This window comes from Aythya marila (genome assembly GCF_965140915.1).
Source record: "Aythya marila genome assembly, chromosome: 12".
Taxonomy (NCBI): Eukaryota; Metazoa; Chordata; class Aves; order Anseriformes; family Anatidae; genus Aythya; species Aythya marila.
In genome coordinates, this window is record NC_139053.1 from 20,482,182 (window position 1) to 20,502,500 (window position 20,319).

At 47.3% G+C, this 20,319-nt stretch overlaps 1 protein-coding gene across 1 annotated transcript in view; it reads right to left on the bottom strand.

Annotated features, from left to right (window-relative positions):
* The window catches only part of FANCA (FA complementation group A), a gene marked incomplete at its 5' end in the record, with an annotated part of 34,830 nt that extends 18,539 nt beyond the window's left edge, over positions 1-16,291 (bottom strand). Inside the window, 20 exons of the mRNA XM_082769762.1 lie at positions 336-385; positions 475-535; positions 958-1,046; positions 2,104-2,163; positions 2,260-2,355; positions 2,774-2,884; positions 3,885-4,018; positions 4,573-4,714; positions 5,162-5,238; positions 6,211-6,323; positions 6,899-6,965; positions 9,362-9,395; positions 9,835-9,917; positions 10,436-10,548; positions 11,688-11,761; positions 13,466-13,561; positions 14,060-14,202; positions 14,650-14,722; positions 15,634-15,743; positions 16,252-16,291. Of these exons, the coding sequence (XP_082625888.1) occupies positions 336-385; positions 475-535; positions 958-1,046; positions 2,104-2,163; positions 2,260-2,355; positions 2,774-2,884; positions 3,885-4,018; positions 4,573-4,714; positions 5,162-5,238; positions 6,211-6,323; positions 6,899-6,965; positions 9,362-9,395; positions 9,835-9,917; positions 10,436-10,548; positions 11,688-11,761; positions 13,466-13,561; positions 14,060-14,202; positions 14,650-14,722; positions 15,634-15,743; positions 16,252-16,291 (1,766 nt within the window). The remainder of the gene's footprint in view (positions 1-335; positions 386-474; positions 536-957; positions 1,047-2,103; positions 2,164-2,259; positions 2,356-2,773; positions 2,885-3,884; positions 4,019-4,572; positions 4,715-5,161; positions 5,239-6,210; positions 6,324-6,898; positions 6,966-9,361; positions 9,396-9,834; positions 9,918-10,435; positions 10,549-11,687; positions 11,762-13,465; positions 13,562-14,059; positions 14,203-14,649; positions 14,723-15,633; positions 15,744-16,251) is intronic.
* Between the last annotated feature and the right edge of the window lie 4,028 nt (positions 16,292-20,319).

Here is a 20,319-nt window from a genome sequence, read left to right on the forward strand (position 1 = left end):
TTCCTGTTGGAATTTTGCATTCAGCATCCTCCTCCAAAGTTTGCATGAAAATTTATCTGGCCTGCAGTCAGAGGGCTACACGGGACTCCTTCTAGATAATAGTTTTATCCATGGATATTGGACTAATTACAGAACTGAAGACATTCACCCATACAGATAAGCTACTGCATCCACAACCTGCAAGCCACAAACGAGTCTGGCCATGAAGCCCTGCCAAAAGGGTTAGCCAACAGGCAGCATTCCGTAAACAAGGTGTCAAAGCTTCCGGTAATCTAATAGAAAGCCAAACGTTATGAAGACAAAGTCCACAAAACAACACGGAGGAGCCTCCATACCTTTTTAAAGAATCTATAAAAGCCATGCACACATCCGGGGCTTTAGGGAGCTGCAAGAGAAAAACAGGCAGGTTAGGTGCAAATCACCTCTCTACAAACACACTTCTAGGTGGAAAGGTCAAAAAAAAAAAGTACTAACCACACGTGGCCTGAGCAAAGCGGGAAGGAACCAGGAAATGTAATATTGTCGCCTGAAAATACTGAGAAACAAAATAAAAGATAGCAAAATATTAACAACGCCAGAGCTGTAACGTGCCATTGCATTACCTCAAAAATTAATCTGGTTCCTGCAAATAAAAAAATATTCAAGGTGCCATGAATAACCACACACAAATCAAGTTCAGATTAGCTAATAATTATTCATTTATTTATTTAATTATAGTATTATAGTAATTGTGGACTTCTCTTGCAGGTGTGCATAATCCTATTTATACTCTGCAGAAATAGCCTCAGTTTAGATGACTACGGAGGAAGTGAGTAACATGGGAAGAATTTCCTAAATCCTCCTTTGCCGACTTCCTCAAATTTTCTTGTTTTGTTATTTTGATTTGGACTTGGCTTTTTTTTTTTCTCCATTATTATTAAAAGTTAAAAGCAAGAAGAATTGAGAAGCACACAGTACCTGGCTTCTATCACAGATGTTGGGATCTTCCTTGTATTTTCAAATATCTGAAGGGCTTTTTCAACGTCACGAAGCGCCTGCCCCTGGGGCTGGCTCATAAGCAACAATGGGAGAAAAATATTGTGAGAAATCAAGGATGACAGCAATCTTCCCTGCTTGTTCATTCAGGATTAGTAATAGCTGTCTGTGCTGCAAAGCGACTGAACAAATGCCATTGAATAACGAGAACTACCTGATAAGCAGAGTAAAACTGCAGGATAGAGAAACCCAGACCCGAAGCATCAGCCTGTCTTGGGAAGGTTGTTACGTGTAACAGCTCCTCGGGTACAGAACTACACGGACCTTTGGGCTGACCCAGACTCCTACACTGACTGCAGCAGATATTCCTGTTTAACATCATCGTTTATTCAGTAAGCCCTCATGGGGACGGTATCTTTTCTGTTCTGAATTTGTTTTATTGTTATTCTGTATTACTTCATACAGTTGGAATTAAGGCCCATAATCTTCACATCCAGCCCGCACTACCAGAACTACACTCCAGGCAGCAGGAATGCTGCCACAGGTTTCTCGTGTTTGAGCCGTGAGACATCTTAAGACTGCAACAACCTGTGCCAATTTCTTACCTACCAAACAGACCAGTCAGTCTATCAGCAGAGATAATGCAGAGCCAATTCCTGCAAAGCTGTCTTCTGCCTCTCCCCATCTCAACAACCTCATTTCCCCACACCATACAACACCATTTAGATAGCCTTTTGTCCCTTAAATCCCCACCAACGGAATCGTCCATTATTTTCTACATCCCACAGTGCAGGATGGGCTAGAGGGAGCTGGCACTTTACTGGTTTCAAACAGCACGTTGCTACCTGGGTGGCTAACATAGGTGCTGCTTGGCCAGTAGCTGGCTAGCTAATCGTTGAGCTTCTCTGCAGCCTGTCTCCAGAAATACTCAGTAGGATCTGTTTGTCCTCTGTGCAGGTCTAATCTGGGGAAAGTTTCCATATTTATGACCTCTTGTCCAACTTTAGGACAGGAATTAGATTTGGCAGCACGCTCAAGCTTGGTAGGAATAGCAGACGGGGCTAACCTAAGCCTCCACAGGAAAAAGAGCAAAATTGCTGAGAGAACTGTTGGATGGATGACCAGTACCTGCACGGCTTCATCCGTGGAAGACAAGTCTTCATAGAGCCCCATATCTTCTATAGCAACCTGTGTGATGATGCATAAAGATGGACGTTGTCACAACACGGTTAAATTTGACAGATCCAGAAAGATGTCTTTTCTAAAGGGACAATTTTTACTAACCTTGAGGTCAGCCAGTCTGGTTTTAGCCAGAGTGATATACTCCAAGAGAATAGATCGATGTTTTGATGGCACAAAAGGCGGGTACATTATATGGACCTGAAATGTAAAATTCAGAACATGATTTACCATTTTTACAGGAGATGACTATAAAATTCTGGTTTACTTTTACACTCAATTACCTCCAATACTCCCCCAAGAAGACATTATTGCTTGTTTTAAGAAAAGCCAGTTTCATGGCAACTGACATGCTAATTTTCCCCAACAACAACAAACAGACTAAATCACTGAAGTGCTTCAACATAACTCCACGGAAGGAATTCTCCTTCTTGTCAAGGAAATAAAAGAATCTTGTTCTTGTTTATTTCAGGGAGAAAAGGTTTTGAGCACTATATCAGAAGTAATGCAATTACTGTAACAACACTAATAATATGCTCAAAGGCACAGGGCAAAAATGTGTTTATTTCAGAACAGTTCTGGAGCAGTCTAAAAACTGCCTCTACCAGCAGCTTCCCACCTTCAAGTACGGGGCTACTTCAAAGGGCACCAGCTCTGACAAGAACTCAAAGAGAAAGACCAGAGCTTTCTTACTGCTCCCGTGTTGACCACCAGCACTCCCAAAGGAAGCCTGAAATAGAAAATTTAACAGTTCAGCCTTTCAGCGTGGAGAGAATCAGCATCCCAGCACTGCACTAAAGTCAGCACGCAAACCCCAGGCATCTCTTGCAGACATCTGCTTTGCGTCAAGAGTATCCTCCTGGAGAAAAGTCTCCAGAGAAAGTTCTTAGAAGTCTCCACACAAGTTTCTTTGAGTTTCTTTTTCCAGTTTCCAGACAGCCTGCCATGTCACATGCAAAATTCCTTCTGATGCGCTACCATGGAAATCGTCAGGGGGGGTTAAACAAGGCAAAAAAAAAAAAATGAACCAAAGGATTGAGGTTGATCGAGGCAACACATTTCTAAAAGTTTATCTGGGCACTCTAAGAAAAATAAGCCAGTCAGACACTATACAAAATAGAACTAGTTTACCTTTGATACATCCTAAACACTTTATCAGCAAAGGCAGAGCTTAGATTTGCAAACTCATACGAAGGAATTTAGAGGTTTAAGTTATGCAGAGATTTGCATACCTTAAATACCTACATGTTTACAACTAAAAGCTAATTAGCAATTATCTATAAGGTCAAACACATCAATTACAGCTGCACGCAAACATCCAGGAAACAGGAATGCTTCATGTGCAATAACCCACGACTTACGCAATCACAACACTGCTGGTTATCAAGATACTGAGAGACATCCAAGAATATGATTAGAATAGGAATTACGTGTCTGCGTTCCTGACAAATAACTAGAGGAGGCAAGATGGACTTGGAAGATGAAAGAAGGGAAGACCAGAGAAAGCCAAATAAATATATTCTTTGCAGACACAAAGGCTGTAATAAATATTTTTCCTAATACCAATATAATCACTTATTCCTTTGTGTTGTTTTCCTTGTTTTGTTGTTAGATCCCTGGTTATCTTGTCTGAACTAGTTGTTTTTTTCTGTGCAGCAAAACCTTCTTTAAGTGCAGGTTTCTCACATACTTAAAACAAAGATTAGCACTCAGGCCTCGTTTAGTCTTACCTTAAACCATTCAGAGTACGGCATGAACACAGCAGGGCCCTCGAGGGCAGCCTGACGAGCTACCAGGAATGCAGTGATCATATTTTCCATATCATAGTTCTCAAAAGCCTTTATCAGGAGATGGTTCAGTAGATCTAGAAACATAAAACAGTAACCTCAAACTTTGCTCTTGACAATTGTGCTACAACTTTATAGTAAATGAAGACAAATATCTGATAACACCTCTGTCCCAAAGGGACATGCACTGCAGCTTAGAGAACCTTTGGGCCTCACCTATATTTTTCATGTGCTTTCAGTGGTCAAATACTTTAGGATTTCCACTTGCAAGAATCAGAGGGAGTCCAGCAATGACACAATCAGTAAGAACCCTATCAAACAAGGTCTGCTAGCTGAGGTGAGATAGAAGAACAAAGCTTCAGTAATCACTACTCCAAATAATCATAAAGGTAATTATCAAGTAATCATTCTTAGCTGTACACTAAATTATAGAAGTGTCAGACACAAGGCCTGGCATTCACATCGCAGCTGACATAGAATACTTGAATGCAGAGGGTGAGCTCCTGCTCTTTCCCCTACAGAAATCTCTGAAGGGCAGTTAGGAACTTGCTACTGCACCATGTTTTCTCTGTTCAGTATCTGAGAAGCAACAAGCACGTGTTATCTTGCAGGCTTGCCAATACCTACGTACCTTTGAACAACTGCTCAGCCTCAGCCTGACAGACCACCAGCACGGAAACACAGGACAGGACATGCTGCCAATTCACTTCGTGTGTTTCCAGGACCTGCTGTAGCTGGCAGATTGACTCCTTTGCACTGAATGCCACAAACAGCTGGAAGAGAGTGACAGCAGTTCACTTTAGCTATGGCATGCAGCCACCTGTAAGGGTGAAATGCACTGCGAAGATTAACACGCAGATGCCTTTTGCGTAACTTTTGAAAAAGCTATCTCGTGTGCACCTTATGCATCAGCTTGCCAGACATTATTCTGGCTTGGAATCAGCACTGGCTAAAATAACAGGAACACTTCAACTCTTTCAGAAGCAACGTCATATTCTGTAACAGTGAAAATTCACGTCTTCAGATATCTTTGTTCTCATTAGGAGCTTTGCACAAACAAACGTCCCCTTAGTGCTTCAGGCTTTGTCCTGCCTGCAGCTCCTGGCAGCTAGTTCAGATTCTGTGACTGTAATGCCTTATATTTAAGTAATTCCGTTTCAGATATTTCAGCGAATACAAACCCATTATAATCATGTGCTCTTTGTAAAACCAAGACCTACTTTGCGATACAAGGCAGTGAGCAGCGAACAAGTCCTTGTAAAGCTCCACTCTCTCTGCATACGGATGGCATCAGACACTACACCCAGAAAAATAAAACAACAGTTACCACTTCAGCAATAGATTTTAAAATAGACCTAAAACAAAGATATTCACCACACAAGATTTCCCTTTAGCTTTCACAGCCACACACATTAAAAACTGCCTGCTGAAATCCTTTCTCTCCTATTCATCTCTGGAACACAGGCTGTGCAAACACGACTGTGCCATTTCCCTACAGCACTGTCATCTCAAAGCTGTTCTCGAGATCACACATGCATTGGCCAACATAATACAGAGAAAAACAGCAAGGAATCATCTTTTCCCTCAATGATCTCTTTCAGCTGGAAGCCAGCAACAGCGACATTGCTCTCCCACACTACAGGTGAGCGGCTCAAGCTCATAGCTCAGTGTGATAATATTTCACCAGAGATTTTGCAGCCCAAATGTATTTCTTGCTAAAAACATCAAGCTTCACACAATTAACAATCATGGATTGGAAGCCTTCTTGCATTTATGTCTGATCTACCAAAACAAAATGAACATCAGACACCTAACCAGCAGAGAAAGGCTACGTTTGGCACTTAAAGAGAAACATATAGGGCCACATAATTTTAGCCCCAAGCTTTCTCTGCAATACCAGCTCTCCCACCCAGCTCCTCCTTTGGCTAAAACTACTCCCAGAGGCCACAGTTCTCCCCTGTCTGCTCCATAAAGGCTGCTAGGAGATGTTATCCAAGTACCTGCTCGTGAGCCACTGGCTAAAGCTCTATCTCAAGGCCCTGATTTTCCACCTAAGGGCTTCTCTTGAACTACAGCCCTCTAAAACCCAGATGAACTTCCCATCTTTTCTGGCAACACGCAGGTAGGGAAAGAAGCAGGGAGTCAGGCAGTTGCACTGTGCTTGGTTTGCAGGCTGGATTCCCTTCAGTGAGGTCTGACTGGGACGGAGCTCCAAACCCACCACAATAACAAACCCTCGAGGCACTTACTGCTCCCCGTGTACTCCTACCTTTCAACAAGGGGTTGTAGGTAAGAACCTCAGTCAGGGTGTGTCTAAAAAACTGCTGCAAGGAATCCGGATGAACTGCACTTCTATAAATTGACACATTGAACACGTTCAGCCTATAAACGACAAGGAAATATTCAGAAACAATGCGCAGGAAATACGATCAACCAGGCACTGATTAGGGTGAATGACTCATTTTTCTACACCTACCCTCATGAAAATGCCTGAGATACATAAACTTTTTATATGTATTTTTAAAAATCTGTCAGTTACTCAACATTATTAAGCTACCAGATTTACAAACTTGAGTCAAACGTATGCCCCTGCACAGGTCAGGACTGAAGGCTGACAAGTACAAAGCAGTCAGACAAAACGGGTCTGAAAATGGAAATGTGAGGAGTTGAAGGCACCTTCCAGGTGCTCCTGCTAAGAAGCAGAGTGAGCAAACTTGAGAGAAGAAACTCATCACATGCTAAAGTGCTCCAAGATTGGTTGTGAGACTGCCAGAATGCCCTTTCCTATCTCACACTTTTTACTTGCAATTTCACTTCTGAATATTTTATTAGAGAGAACACAGAACACAAATAGGGCTGGAGGGAGGGAATAAACATTCACTCAATTTCAGGAACAACCATAACAGTGGTTAAAGAAAACTCCTCCTGACGTTATTCAGAGCAACTGTGTTTCTTACCAGAACCTCATAGCTTGCAACGTGAAGACATCCTCCTGCTTCTCTTTACCAACAGCATCAAGCACCCCTGGCACCCCAAAGTAAAAACACAAAGGTGCAATGAGAGAAATGGAAGGAGCTGTGACCCCAAACAGCTAAGAAGGTGACCCCTTTAGGGACGTGTGCCATTCAGCAGCATTAAGTTCTTACAAAAACTACTCAGAAGTAACCCAGAGACTCAGAAACTATTAACATCAACCTTGAACCACTTTAAAAGCATTCCCAAAAATGTGCTAATAATTAAGTCATCAAAAAACGCACATAAAGTAATGTTTAATTTCCAAATCTAATCCTAACTGTGCAGTGCATCTAAGAGTGCAAACACTGCAAGGCTGCACTAGAGAAAAGTCTGGAGACGGATTTGCACAGGCAAGCTCTGTGTTAAAGACCTCCGGAAACAATGGTCTTCACCTTCAATGAAGAGAGCATGCTGCTGTGAAAGGCACTTATTTGTGACAGCAGAGGGACTTCACAGTTACATTGGCTTAGCAGCACTCCTTCAAAAGTGAGGCCTGCCCCAAAATGCCTGGTAGAGGTCAGGGATTGGCAGCTTGCACAACACACGGTCCTGACCAGCCTACTCAAAGCCCACATACTGAGAGATCCTCAGCTTTATAGGCTGCAGCAGCAGTGGTTTTGATTCTTGTTCCATCCTACCTTCAAAAGTCTCCTCTTTAACCACGAAAAAGTTTGGTTTTCATTAGGATTTAATCATTAGGACCATCTCAGGGATGCACTCTGAAAAGGAAACTACCAAACTGAGGCAGCAAATCAGGCATCCCTGACAGTTCTGTTGTAAGGCAGCCCACAGCATATGGGAGGAGCATTCTCCTCCCCTGCTGAGGAATACTTTGAGGTTAAGCAGGGGAGAACAGAGAAAAGGAGATAAACTCTACTTATCCTCAGGCACGGGAGTTCAATTTAGCACGATCATTACTATGAAGCACAGCGCTCCCAGCCTGTCCTCCTCCTGTGAACGTCTCCATTAATTGTGAATTATTTGATATAAAACACCCTAATGTTCTTCAAAGCAGCTGGCAAGCTAAGTGAAACCCCTCAAAGGTGACCCAAAAGCACACACTCACAAAAACACTTAATTCTGAACTTCCAATATAGTTTTGATCAGACTGTAAGGCAGCCAGGGGCAGCGCAGGCTGCGTGAACATGAAGGTCGGATGAAGAGCAGGTTAGCACTGACTCCAGCCTGACTGCCAGCCACCTGCTTCGCTTCCCCCAGAATCCCTCCAGTCCTGTGTTTATGAGGGTTATTTTTCAAGTGCCAACACCATTAAAGGGTCACCTGAGATGGGAGTCATACATACTAAATAATAAAGCACTTCTCTTACAGCTTTCCCTTTTTAGCACTGCTCAGTGAGGTCTGTAAGGCAGCTCTGTCTCCAGACAATGCTTTCTGCCAGACGTGGGTAAGGGATCAGGCTGGAGATACCCACACGGAGAGATGCAGAAGGGCAGGGGGGGGACAGATCTCATGCTGTGTCCTGGTTTTCAGTCATTTTACAACAGGCAAAAAGCGCTGATTTCTGCAACAGCTCTGAGCATGCTGCTGAAACATGCCAGCAAGGAAAGAGGTAAAGCGCTGTCACTAAGGAGACAGAGAAGTAAGAACACCCACACAGCCAGATTAGATGAATACAATGGCCTAGAGCACGTGAGGAGGTGTAAGTGAATGCTTCCTCTGCAGACAAAACAGCACAGCAGAACCAGCAGCTTACTGCGAAGATCGTCTGTGACACAAGGCAAAAAAAAACCTTCTCGTGTGTTCAGTCTTTCTGCAATAGGATTTGTAATGCACATCAGGCACTACTACACTTGAGCTCTAAGCAGCAGCATAACTGCCCAGGCCTAAACAGGCACGCTGGGCATGGGACCGTTGAACACTGTTTTTTTAAAGACTAAGCATGCACATTAGAAGTCTTTGCTCCACATTAAAAAAATAAAAATAAATAAATAAAATAATCAGGTTTCACAAGCCATTAGTCTGCAAACCCAAACAGCAAGTCAGCAAAATAGCTTGCTTGCACTTAACTTGGTAAATTCAAAGTTGAATGTAATAAGCAGAAAAAAATTATCCTAGTTTAACCTCTGTGCTACACCACATTGGATTGTTTCCAACCAAACTTGTTAAAAATCAGCTCAGATATCTTTACCTGATGCTACAGCTGGAAGGATCAAAAATGAACTAGCACAAAAAGCAAGAAATTATTGTTGGTGTTAGAAGACACTCGCTTTACAAGAGCAAAGAAAAAAACAGAAGCACAAAGAATCAGTGAAATAAATACAACACAGGCAAAGCATCCCAGAGAGGACTGCTCCAAGTCCTTCAGAGATTCAGTAACGAGCAAGGAACTAAAGCCTAGCAAACAGCAGTGACTGCACAAAGTTACAAATCACAAGAACACTTACATGTCAACATTCTTTGTAAAACAGCACGACAGATCTGTTCAAAAATGACAAATTAAGAATTTTGTGTTTAAAACAGCTACAATTATATGCAGGAAAAGTGAACTGAGTCAAATAACAAGGTTTTGTCTCTCCTAAATTAAAGCTTAACTTTTACCTCAGGCTCTAATGCAGAACAGATACAACAGGCAGACAGGCAAGCATTTTCCATGCTTCATATACAAACGGAAAAAAAAGGGCAATCGAGGTGAACCCAAGGAAGCTAAAAAGCCTCTGACAAGTCACCTAGGAGAAAGTCTCTTTACAAAGGTCTCTGGTTTCACCATTTCTTCCTTAGACACTCCAGTAAATGGACCATTGCCTTTTCTTTGTTGCTCTAAGCTCAGATTTAAAGAAATCACTCATAAATGCAGAGACACATAAAATGCAAGTACTTTTTTTAAACAGTTATCTTTAAAGTTTCATTTTGTCCTTACATTGGGGACCTTCTTGAATTCACACCTCCTTCCCAGCTCTGACGTTTGCTGAAAGCCATTCTGAAGAAACGTGATCGCAAAGTCTGCAAGTCAAGAAGGAATGAGTGTTTCAGCATCCCCTTACAATAAAAACCTCTTGCCCTTCTGCCTTCCTGTCTCAGTCCCCCAGGGGGACTGGTGGCTGAAAGACATCACCCGCTGAACAGCACAGTCAGCAAGACTGCCAACACTCTGTTTTTTTCTTGGACTAAAATTGCTCTCAGGCAAAAAGGACCGAGAACAATCAATGACAAGCAGCACAGAAATGTCAAGGATTGTAAAGACCATGCTGCTTACAGGTGTCACACACTTTTACCATCTCAGAGCTCAGGTGAATTGTACCTGAGCCACTGCACTGGCCCAAAGGCCAGGCTACAGCACTCCAAGCAATCTTTTTCAGGAAAGAATTGGTAAATTCACCAAATATACTTCCCTCATTGAAAGAAGGTAAGAAAATGCAAAGCACAGTCCACATTCTCACATCCCCAGCTTCTGACTTGCAGGCCCGTGCTGCAGGCCAGCAGTGGGACCCCACTTTGCAGTGCCCAGCTCAGTGCCTTGCCTGAGAGAACGCTCCCAGCGAGCTCCGCGTCCTGCGAGGGCTCCTCCGCCTGCTCACACAGAGCACAAAGGCTGCTGCACAGCCACTCCACCACAGCAGGGGCGTCAGGATTGCTGAGAACAAACAAAAGCACGTTCAGTTCAATCCCCTCCACGCTTTGTGATGTTTGGTTTTTGCCCCACCATCCCCTTGGACTTAGGCAAGAGACATCTGCACTACATGAGGCAGTTCACTTCTTGTCATTGTAAAAGTCAACAAGAACTTTATTTGCTTCATAGTAAGATAAGAAACAATACACATGGAATTGTGTATTGAAGTATGAGTATTAATCATATCTGACATAAAGGTATTTCAATTTAAAGACTTCTTTTACAAGATTTTAGTTCTGATTTCTACGATACTTGGGTAAAAATGCTTTAAAAAAAAACCAAAACATATACATATATATATATATATACATATATATATATATACATATATATATATATATATATATATATATATAAAAAACAAGCTCTATCTCTTTGGTTTCCTTAAAGCACAGGAAGCACTGAAGGCTTTTCTTCCTGTCTCATTAACAGACAAGTAAATTGGCATCAAAGGCTGTATTAAAGATTGTTGTAATATTCCTTTGACACCATAAGAAAACATCCTGAGGTTCTGAAAGAGTAAGCTCTGTATTGGGAAAAATAAATAAATTCTTAGAACAACTATTCCCCGGAGATTAACTCTGCCTCACTTTATTGCAACACTGGTGTTGAGATGACAGAAGCACACAGTTTATGTGCAGCAAGACCTCTCACCAAGAGCAGCGCTAATTTTCGCTGGCTGCACAAGAGTTTCCAAAGCAGCTCTCACGGCATGGCCAGATGATCCTAAAGAGCTGGGTTACCGTGTCCTTCCCCACACTGTGTGGTACCTGCCTGCTGTGCCAGTGAAACAGTGAAATAAACATCAGGCAGCACGGGCTGCAGTGGTGCTTCTCGCCCAACCGTTCGCTTCGCACCCCAACTGCCTGGGCAGCCATCAGACAAGCCTGATGTGGTCAGACAAGCCACCGTGGCCTGAACTGTGCTAATTAACCCAGAGTAACCTCTCAAACCCCGGGTAACTTCTTAAATCCTGCTAATCTGATCACCTGCAAGCATCTGACTATATTCATAGTCCAGAATACTCATGTCTAATCCCCGATTAGATTTCAATAGGCTTTAAGAGATTAAATATATCTGCAAACCTATAAACCTCTGCTCACCTCTCCAGCAGCTCTCCCAGTCCAATGATGTTGCCTCTGTGCAGGTGCCACACAGCTTCCAGCACTGGAAGGTCCTAGCAGGAATGGCACAATTAGGTCCCAGGGCACATTTCACACTTAACAACAACGTTTTGATAAGGTAACCTATACAAATAAAAGGAAACTAAACTTCGTTCATTCAGAGTTATCAATTCTGTGTTCCATTCATAAATTCACCCACCTTTGTCCCCCTGGAATAATCCTGATTTTGCATATCCAAAAGAGCAGTGGCTATCCCATAAAACAGGGGGTAGTACTACATTTTGAGCCCTGTTAATTCAGAACCATCTTGGAGAATTCTCACTCAGTCTCGTAACTCTTTGGTAGTTTCTGTGGAGCAGGTTTGCTGCTCTCAAATCCAATTCCCAAGAGGAGACTGCAGAAAGAGATTCTGCAGCTCTACAAGAAGATGGGCCCATGGGCATGGAGGAAAACCAAGCACCACCTGAGCAGTCTTTGAGCACGCAAGGCATTCGGAAGACAAATCCCACTAGCCTTCTGCAGAGACTGGTAGCTGCTTCTTAGCATGACCCCCAACTCGCCCACATAGTTTGTCTTCAACAGCCTAATCCTTTACTGTAACGATCTCAATTACATAGCAGCACTTGGTCTCCATGTCTACCTGAGAACACAGAGATTTTAATCAGCCCATAAAATTCACAGGATTCTATTTTCAGCCTGTGAATGGATATTTGAGACTAGAGCGTGCCTCTTTATCCAGGGGGATCAGTCTCTTCCTTCTTTCCCAGCAGAGCAGCAAGCAACCAAGATTGTCCTACTCACAAGAAGTCCCTTACTCTATTTAGAGCACCATTTATCTTCACAAAACAAACCACACAAATGAAATCAAGCCAACACATTTGTGAAGCAATGCAACCTGTTATCTGCTCTCGTATTTCTCTCAAGCCATTTGCTGCACCAACTCACTCAGGCTTATCACAATTCCCAGACAAACAGAGCAGAGAACCAGAACACCACAGACCCGCTGAGCATTGCTGGCAAAGTGCACAAAGGACCCCTGGGGCTGTGACACCCCACAGCCAGCTGCGAGTCTGCAGTGACCTGGGCAGCAAACCTATGCACCACCTGATGGAGAGTTATCAGCAGATTTCACTGAAAACAGTAAGGAGTGAAGCTAAATAAGAGAGAGAATGATCCCTCCAAAGCTTGCATTAGCTGCAGTGTCACCCTGGACGAGTTTAATCCCACTATCTGTGCTGTAACTCCAGATGCCACATTTGCCGTGCCCTTCCTTGCTTCTAAAAGCTACAGAAACCCAGAAGTGCTCTGTACAAATGGAAATGGATTAAAATCTCCTTCAGAGAGGCAACCTGCCTGCCTGGCTCCCCAAAAAGCTCGATCACCAAGACGCTGCCAACTTTCTTGTGTGCCAGTTTCTCAGCAGAACTCAGCACGCAGTTTTAATGATTCTTCCAAACCTCTGTAAAGCCCTCCTCAAAAATAAAGCAAATCTTGCCACAGAGGTAATTAAGCAGAACAGACAACAACACAGATGTTCTTAGGAGAAACTCAAGACCACAGTTGACCACAAGCAGGGATAAGCAATGGCAAGGCTACCATAGATTACAAGAAACACCAAAGAAAATGGAACACAGATCAGAGCATCACTCCAGGTTACAGCTATCCCTGCCCTTCGCTGGGGTTGCAAGCACACTACCCGATTCCACAGATGAAATCTAAATGGCTTGTGACAGCAACCTTTCTTTGTGAGTTCTTACCTGCATTTTCCATATTTCTTGACAGAAGTGTGAGCGACTGAACACGTTGTTCACCAACAAATCCTTGACTGTTTGAAGCAAGCAAGACAGTCTCTCCTGGAATCACCCAAAAAAAATAAGCAGAAATTATTTCCCTTGTAAATAACGCATTCTTACAAAAATAACGTTTTTTTTCCCCCTTGCTTTCTGTTTTTCAAATATTTGAATGGTGGAGAGAATTCCTGGGGAAGGCCCACACCTTTCTTCTCAAGGCTGAGTCAAAGGCAGCTGAGCTGACAGCACTGGCACCTGACAGCTACTCAGAGGCGAGGTGAGCCAGCAGTCCTGGCACAGATTTTGTACAGAAGACCATCACCATACCTCGCTACGCTGCAAACTGAGACTGATAAAGATGGAACTACGGATAAAAGAGACCAAGCCACACCAGGGAACACACTAGAGGTGACAATATAGGGCCTGCTTAGAGATACGCTAGTAACAGACAGGAAACTTCACTTCCAAGGTGTCAAAAAGTAGCTCCTTTCTTGTACAGAAGAGTGCCATACACACAAATACTGGTTTCTTAATAAGCTAAATGTAAGGCTTTTTGCTTACTCTCTGGTCCAAGTTCAGCAGTGGTACTTGAGAGGGGCTTGCAGAAGGCTGACAGATCTGCTCAATGTTGGTAACAGCGTTTTTGGCTGCCAAGACTGCTGCAGGGACACCCAATCTTGAGGCCTGTTCCTGCAGAACAGAGACTAAAACCAAAACCCCACAATGCAGAAACCTGACATCATGCAGTATAAATCAGTGCGTGAATACATGACTGTGAACAGAGAAATCCCAGGTCTTAAAACTCCTTCCAGAACCAATATCATATGTTGTACTGGGCAATCATTTATATTTCCATGCATCACTCCTTTACCACACATAAAATGATGGCATAACAAGCATAGAAATGGAAAATCCCTGCTAAGTAGAATTTTGTATTTTAATCTTGCAAGACTCACAGGAACACTTTAGAATAATCAAAATATTTGAAAATCAGACCTTGCCAAGGGTGTCATTCACTGAACAAGTAAGATACAAGCAGCTGAATGGGAGACCAGAACAGTGCGAAGGAAGTAAAATCAGGATTGCATTTAACAGACAAATTTATAAGTGAAGCTCTTTTCCATGTCTGCAACCAATGTTATTTTGCTCACCGATAAACGATTCTGACAATGCTTCCTGGTGCTCTTTGCCACTCTCTCCAGCTGGCTTGACTAAATCTTCCACCTGCACACAAAACAAAAACATTAACAGTCTTGGATGTCTATTACACACTTTTACAAATATATTCCCTCCAAAGCATATTTAGCAGCTCTGGCATTCTATGGGGCTGGAGTAATTGACATGAAATTAACACCATGCTCCTGCACAGTCATGGTAAACCATGGATTTTAAGGCACCTTGCAAGAGATATAAATACCTTCCTTTTATTCAGAGAAAGCGAGACACAGGTCAAAGTTCCTTGTCCATAGTTACCCAACAGATCAGCACCAGAAATCTCGTCTGTGCAGTTACAGTGTCATAAATATTTGATGAACACAGCAAAACTTTGCATCCTTTTATAGCTAAATCACCCCTCCCCTTATTATCTGCTTTTAAATAATTACACACATTCTCTAGAGAAAGAAACATTCTTGTGGCTGAACCATGGGAAGTATTGGAATTGCCTACTCCAGTTACCAAAACCAAAAACTTTCTCTAGTGTGGGAGGAGATGGTAGAACATGGCCAAGATAGAATCTTGGCTTAAGCACATATGCAGACAAATCAAACATGTCTTCATAAAGAAAGTCACGTTAGTCAGAAATGGTTGGTAATTCAGAAAATCTAATAGCCGCTCCAGCTTTTTTTCCCCCTATACACAAAAAAGGCAATGCTGGCACCCAGACAGGTGCTGGATTTCCATTTATCCATTTGTCCCATGCTTGACCATTTTTAGCCTATAACAATAACAAAAAGAAAGGTCTAATTTCTGCAAAGCAGACCTCTAAGCTTCAGCTTACTTCCACAGTGCTGTTTTTTCCTTTTCACTTATCATGAAAAATGCGTTCCTGGGACATTTCACAGCTGCCCTGGGAATGACCCTGATGGAAATCCCTCTCCAGCAGGCATCTCCCGAGGTCCCTGCCCCGCTCCTACCTCCAGGAGGAGGTCATTCAGGTTCTGATGGCAGTCCAGAAGCCGCAGAGCTGCTTGACAGAGCTCTGCTCCGCTCCCAAAGGTGCTTCTTCGTTTCCTGGCTCTCCCTGCTGAGAAGTTTGGGTTTATTTTAAAACCAAAGCATGCTCTGGCCCCCGCTGATGAGGCAATCTCCCTCTCCCACCCCACTGCCCCACCACACATTGCTGACAGCGCCGAGAGGGCCCTGGCCAGACCCTCAGCGGGCAGAAACCAAGCAGGACATTTCACACACAGCACAGGGCAGCAAGGCCCATGAAGCCTGCGGCCTTCAGCACACATTGGCATGAGGAGCCCAGTGCAGCCAAGGCCGCCAGGCACTGCACCGTTGGCCTTGGCCTTGCCCAAGCCAAATTTTACCAGACACCCCCACCTCAGGACACCCCCACCTCAGGGCTCTGCGAGCAGCTCCTGAGGGGGGCAGACAGCACTTGAAGGGCTGGGGACATCCGAGGGGCTAGGACAGGGCTTTCTGGAGCCCCAGGGAGCCCCAAGCCAGATGAGGGGCGAGCTGTCGGGCACAGAGGACGCCCCCAGCCCTCTCTCCCGAGCGCCAGGGCGGCCCCGGCCCGCACCCACCCAGCAGCGCCCTCAGCTCGCTCCCACTCGTGCCCGCCATCATGGCGGCGCCCAGCCGCTGCCCGCCAAACCAACCCGCCCGCTCCGCGCCGCCATTGGCTGCCCGCCCAGGCGCTCCCTTCGCCTATTGGTTGGAAGAGGCGTGGTCCCGCCCGCCCTCCCGCCCGCCATCTTGGTAGTGGCGGCGGCAGGAGGCCGCCATGTTGGGGAGGGCAGGGTGGCGTGAGGTGGTGGGTGCTTTAGGGTCCTGTGTGGGACTGTCACTGCTGCCATGGGTACCCGTGGCTGCCGAGGGTACAGAGCAGGAGGTGGCAGCTCACTGTGTGTGGAACAAAAGCAGCTCCCTGTGTGTGGAACACAAGCATTGCCCAGGGAAGGTGGAAATTAACCCCGGGGTCTCACCCGCTGGCTGCAGGCGTTCCGCACCCTGTGCTGGAATCGGCCCTGGGGTGCTTTTAGGGCAGCACTGGTCCCATGAGGGACTGACCCCACAGTCCTCACCGCCAGAGCTGAAATCCCTTCCCGGCAGCGCTGGGGCTGCGGCCCTGTGCTTGCTGTGCCAGCCCCAGCCCGCCAGCCTCTCCTTCCCCCTGCCACAGAGCAGGAGGTGGCACAATGTCTGTCCCTGTCACGCTCCTGGTCAGGGAGGTCGTCCCCAATGTGTGACAGTCAAACAGAAAACTTGTCCCTTACCAGCATCCCTGGCAGGCTGCTGCAGCCTCGCGGGTTTGCCAGCCTGCGAAGAGTGGCTCTCGCTATATTTAATCCCTCGGTGCACTATCTGTGAGGTATCCTGAGTTAATGCGGTCTGCTCGGAGGATTGGTTTTAATTGAAATATTAATGAAGAAGAGTCTAGAAAGGAAATGGAGCCTTAACAAGCGCGCCGTGATTCAACATCCCTGCCTTTGCAGCGCCGTCAGCCAGACCCTGCCGAGGGAGCATCCCTGTCCAGGCTCTCCTCCTGCCCCAGGGCACATCCCGCTGCGCTGCTGGGCCATGTCAAGCTGCTCCGAGGGCATGGATCCCACCCAGGGACCTGCCTCTGTGGGGAGATCTTCCTCAGCTGCAGGGCGAGCAGCTTGGGGGCCTCATGTCCACCCCTTGGTTGTGTCCAGGCAAGGGGAAGGTGAAACTCGGTCGTACTGGAGACCTCTGCGATAAAACTGCCCCTGCGGGTGGGAGCTTTGTGGAATCCGTCCCGATCTGTTCAGCATCATGCCTATGAGCCATGCTTGCCCAGGGCAACAGGCTCATCCATCCAGTCCTCAGTGGTGCCTGGGGACAGGACTGGCCTCCAGTGCTCACAGCCCCTGGCTGCTTTGATCAGGAGTGAGGACTGGGGTTCAATAAGGGGTTAGCATGGGAATTTTGGGGTGCCAGAATGCCTGAGAGCAGTCAGCAGGCCACTACATCCTGCACCGTCAGGAAACTGGGCAAAAACACCACATCAAAGGGCCAAAGTGACGAGAAACCTCCCAAAAAGGTGAGAGGAGGTGCAGCCAAGGGTTGTACTTGAGGTGGCAATGCCAGGGAGCTCCCCTTGAGCTCAGGCACGTCCAAGTCCGGCCACATCTGAGGCCCGCAAGCAGCACACCCCAAGAGCACAGCACCTCACCAAGCACTCCCTCCCTTCACGGTCCTGAGCCCAGTGCAGCAGCCAAGGAAACTGAATACGTGCATCCAGCACCCTGGGAGCAGTGTGCAGTCATCTCGACTTCCTGGGGCTGTTCAAGGAAATTTTTTGCATACGACAAAGGAAACCCAGGCAGTGTATTACCTGAAAACAAACACTGTGCACAGCTCTGCCCCGTGTCCCAGCCCCGCCACGCTGCCACTCGTCACGCTTCGACGCGCAGGGGGATGGGAAGTGGGGAAATCTGACGCTCCTGCAGTGATTTGCAACCTTTTCCCAACCTGTTCATTTTTTTTCCCCTATTTCTTTCATTTTTAATTAAATGTCCCCTATGCACATACACGCTTGGCTTTTGTTTGATTTTTTTCCAAGGCGGTAGCTTTTAATTATATCTTGATTTCACATTAATTACAGTTTCACCCAAAGCGAAGGGCTGTGAGCTTTATAATTCAAATGCGCTCCCACGAATCCTGCCGGCTGGGTTATCGCTGCCTCCAAAGGCCCGCACCCGGCCCCGGCGGTGCCGCCCTGGCTGTGTCCGGAGGCAGCAGCAGGTCCTGGGGAGCAGGAGAACCAGCAGCCGGCTTGGCCCACGCCGGGCAGCTCGCTTGGGTTTCCTCCCTCTGCCATCGCTGCCAAAGCAGGCTACAAAGCCGGCTGATGACAGGGTGAATGTCACATTCAAATCGCACTCGTTTGAGCAGAAAGCGAGACGCAGACACAGGCATCACGGCCAAGATCTGCTGCGTTTTCCTTCCTGATGCAGCTGGAGCTCCGTCCTGCCTCGGCTCCCCGTCCCCGTGGCTCCTGGGGCTTTGTGGCCGAGCTGCAGGGGCAGTCGGGATGGCAGTGAGCGTGGTGGCCCCAGGGGGGAGGCAGCCACCGCCATGCTCCCCAAATCCTGGCCCAGCTGATGGTGCATTTGGGCAATCCCAGGGGTGCACAGATGATCTGCATCCGTCCTCCTGCCTCCCCGGCCCCAGGGCTCTGCAGCAGGCAGGACTGCACTTCCCAGCCGTGCCTTCCTCAACAGCTCAGCTCTGCCATTTCCTTACCCAAAAGATGGAGCTGATGCTGCTCAGGGTGTCCAGGAGGGAATTCTCCCCTAGCTGGAAGACTCTCGCTCAGCCAAGCCACGGCACTGCAGGCACAGTCCCATTCACGGTGCCCCAGGGCAGCCCTTTGGCCACGTGGGACAGACTGGTGGCCCCAGTGGCCACAGTTCGTGCTCACGGCTTAATGGAGCTGAGGTGGGTTTTGTGCATCATGCAAACGGGAAGCTCGTAATGACAAGCTTCATTTTGCTGCCTGACCTTTCACGGCAGGCCATCTGCTCCCTGCTCTGCTGCGGGCACTGAGCCATGCCAGCATCTGTGGGTGCCCCCCCCTGCCATGCTCCCACGGGACATCAGCTCTGCAAGACATCCCAAGGCCCCACCTCAGTGCCTTCAGCTGGCTTCTGCTGCTCCTGGCCTTGCCAAAACAGCAGTGCACCATGCTGCCGGCTGCTGGCGCGCTGCCTGCCTTTGCCCCCAGGCCTCTTCCAGAGGATGCAGCCCGCAGACACCCCAGAAATGCTGCCTCTGGTCCTCCCTGCTCCGGTGCTCGGGTTGCTGGTTTTCAGCCCCAGCCCCGTACGCTGGCAGGGTCCCTGCTCCTGCAGGCGATGCAGGGCTGCACAGAGCCCACGGGGACACTTCCCCAGGAGACCTCCTGGCTCTGAGTGCTCCCAGGGGCTCCCAGGGGCTCCGTGTGTCCTTGCAGCCACCTTCCTAGCTCGCTGCGCATCGTGATGTGGGATGGCCCCCGAGGAGCTCGTGGCTTCCATGCCTCGGGTCTGAGGCTGAGCCCTGAGTCGTGGCCATGCCTGACCTCTGAGGTGGCCCCAGCAGACCTTCCAGGCGGCAGGAATCATTCCATACCACCCAGCCCCATGGTGGGGCTGTCCCACGGCTCTGCTCCACACCCTGCACCCCGCTGTGGGCCCCGCAGCCTGCACAAAGCCACGTGCCCTGCACCCTGCACCCTTCCCCATGCACCCTGCCTGCGCTCACGCACCCTGCACCCTACACCCCACTGTGTCCTGCACCCTGTGTGCAGCTGTGCCATGCACCCTGCGCCCTGCACCCAGCTGTGCCCTGCACCCTGCATGCAGCTGCACCCTCTGCACTGCGCTGTGCACCCAGCTGCGCCCCGCATCCACCCCGCACCCCGCATGCTGCGCACCCTGCGTGCGCCCTGCGCCCTTGCGCACCCTGCGCGCTCCGCGCCGCGCACCCTGCGCCCTTGCACCTTGCACGCTCCCTGCGCCCAGCCCCGCCTCTCGCCGCCGATCCTTGCACCCCGGCAGCTTGCGGGGCCGTGCCGAGCCGTACCGAGCCGTGCTGAACCGAGCCGCACCGAGCTATACCAAACCGCACCGCACCGAGCCCCC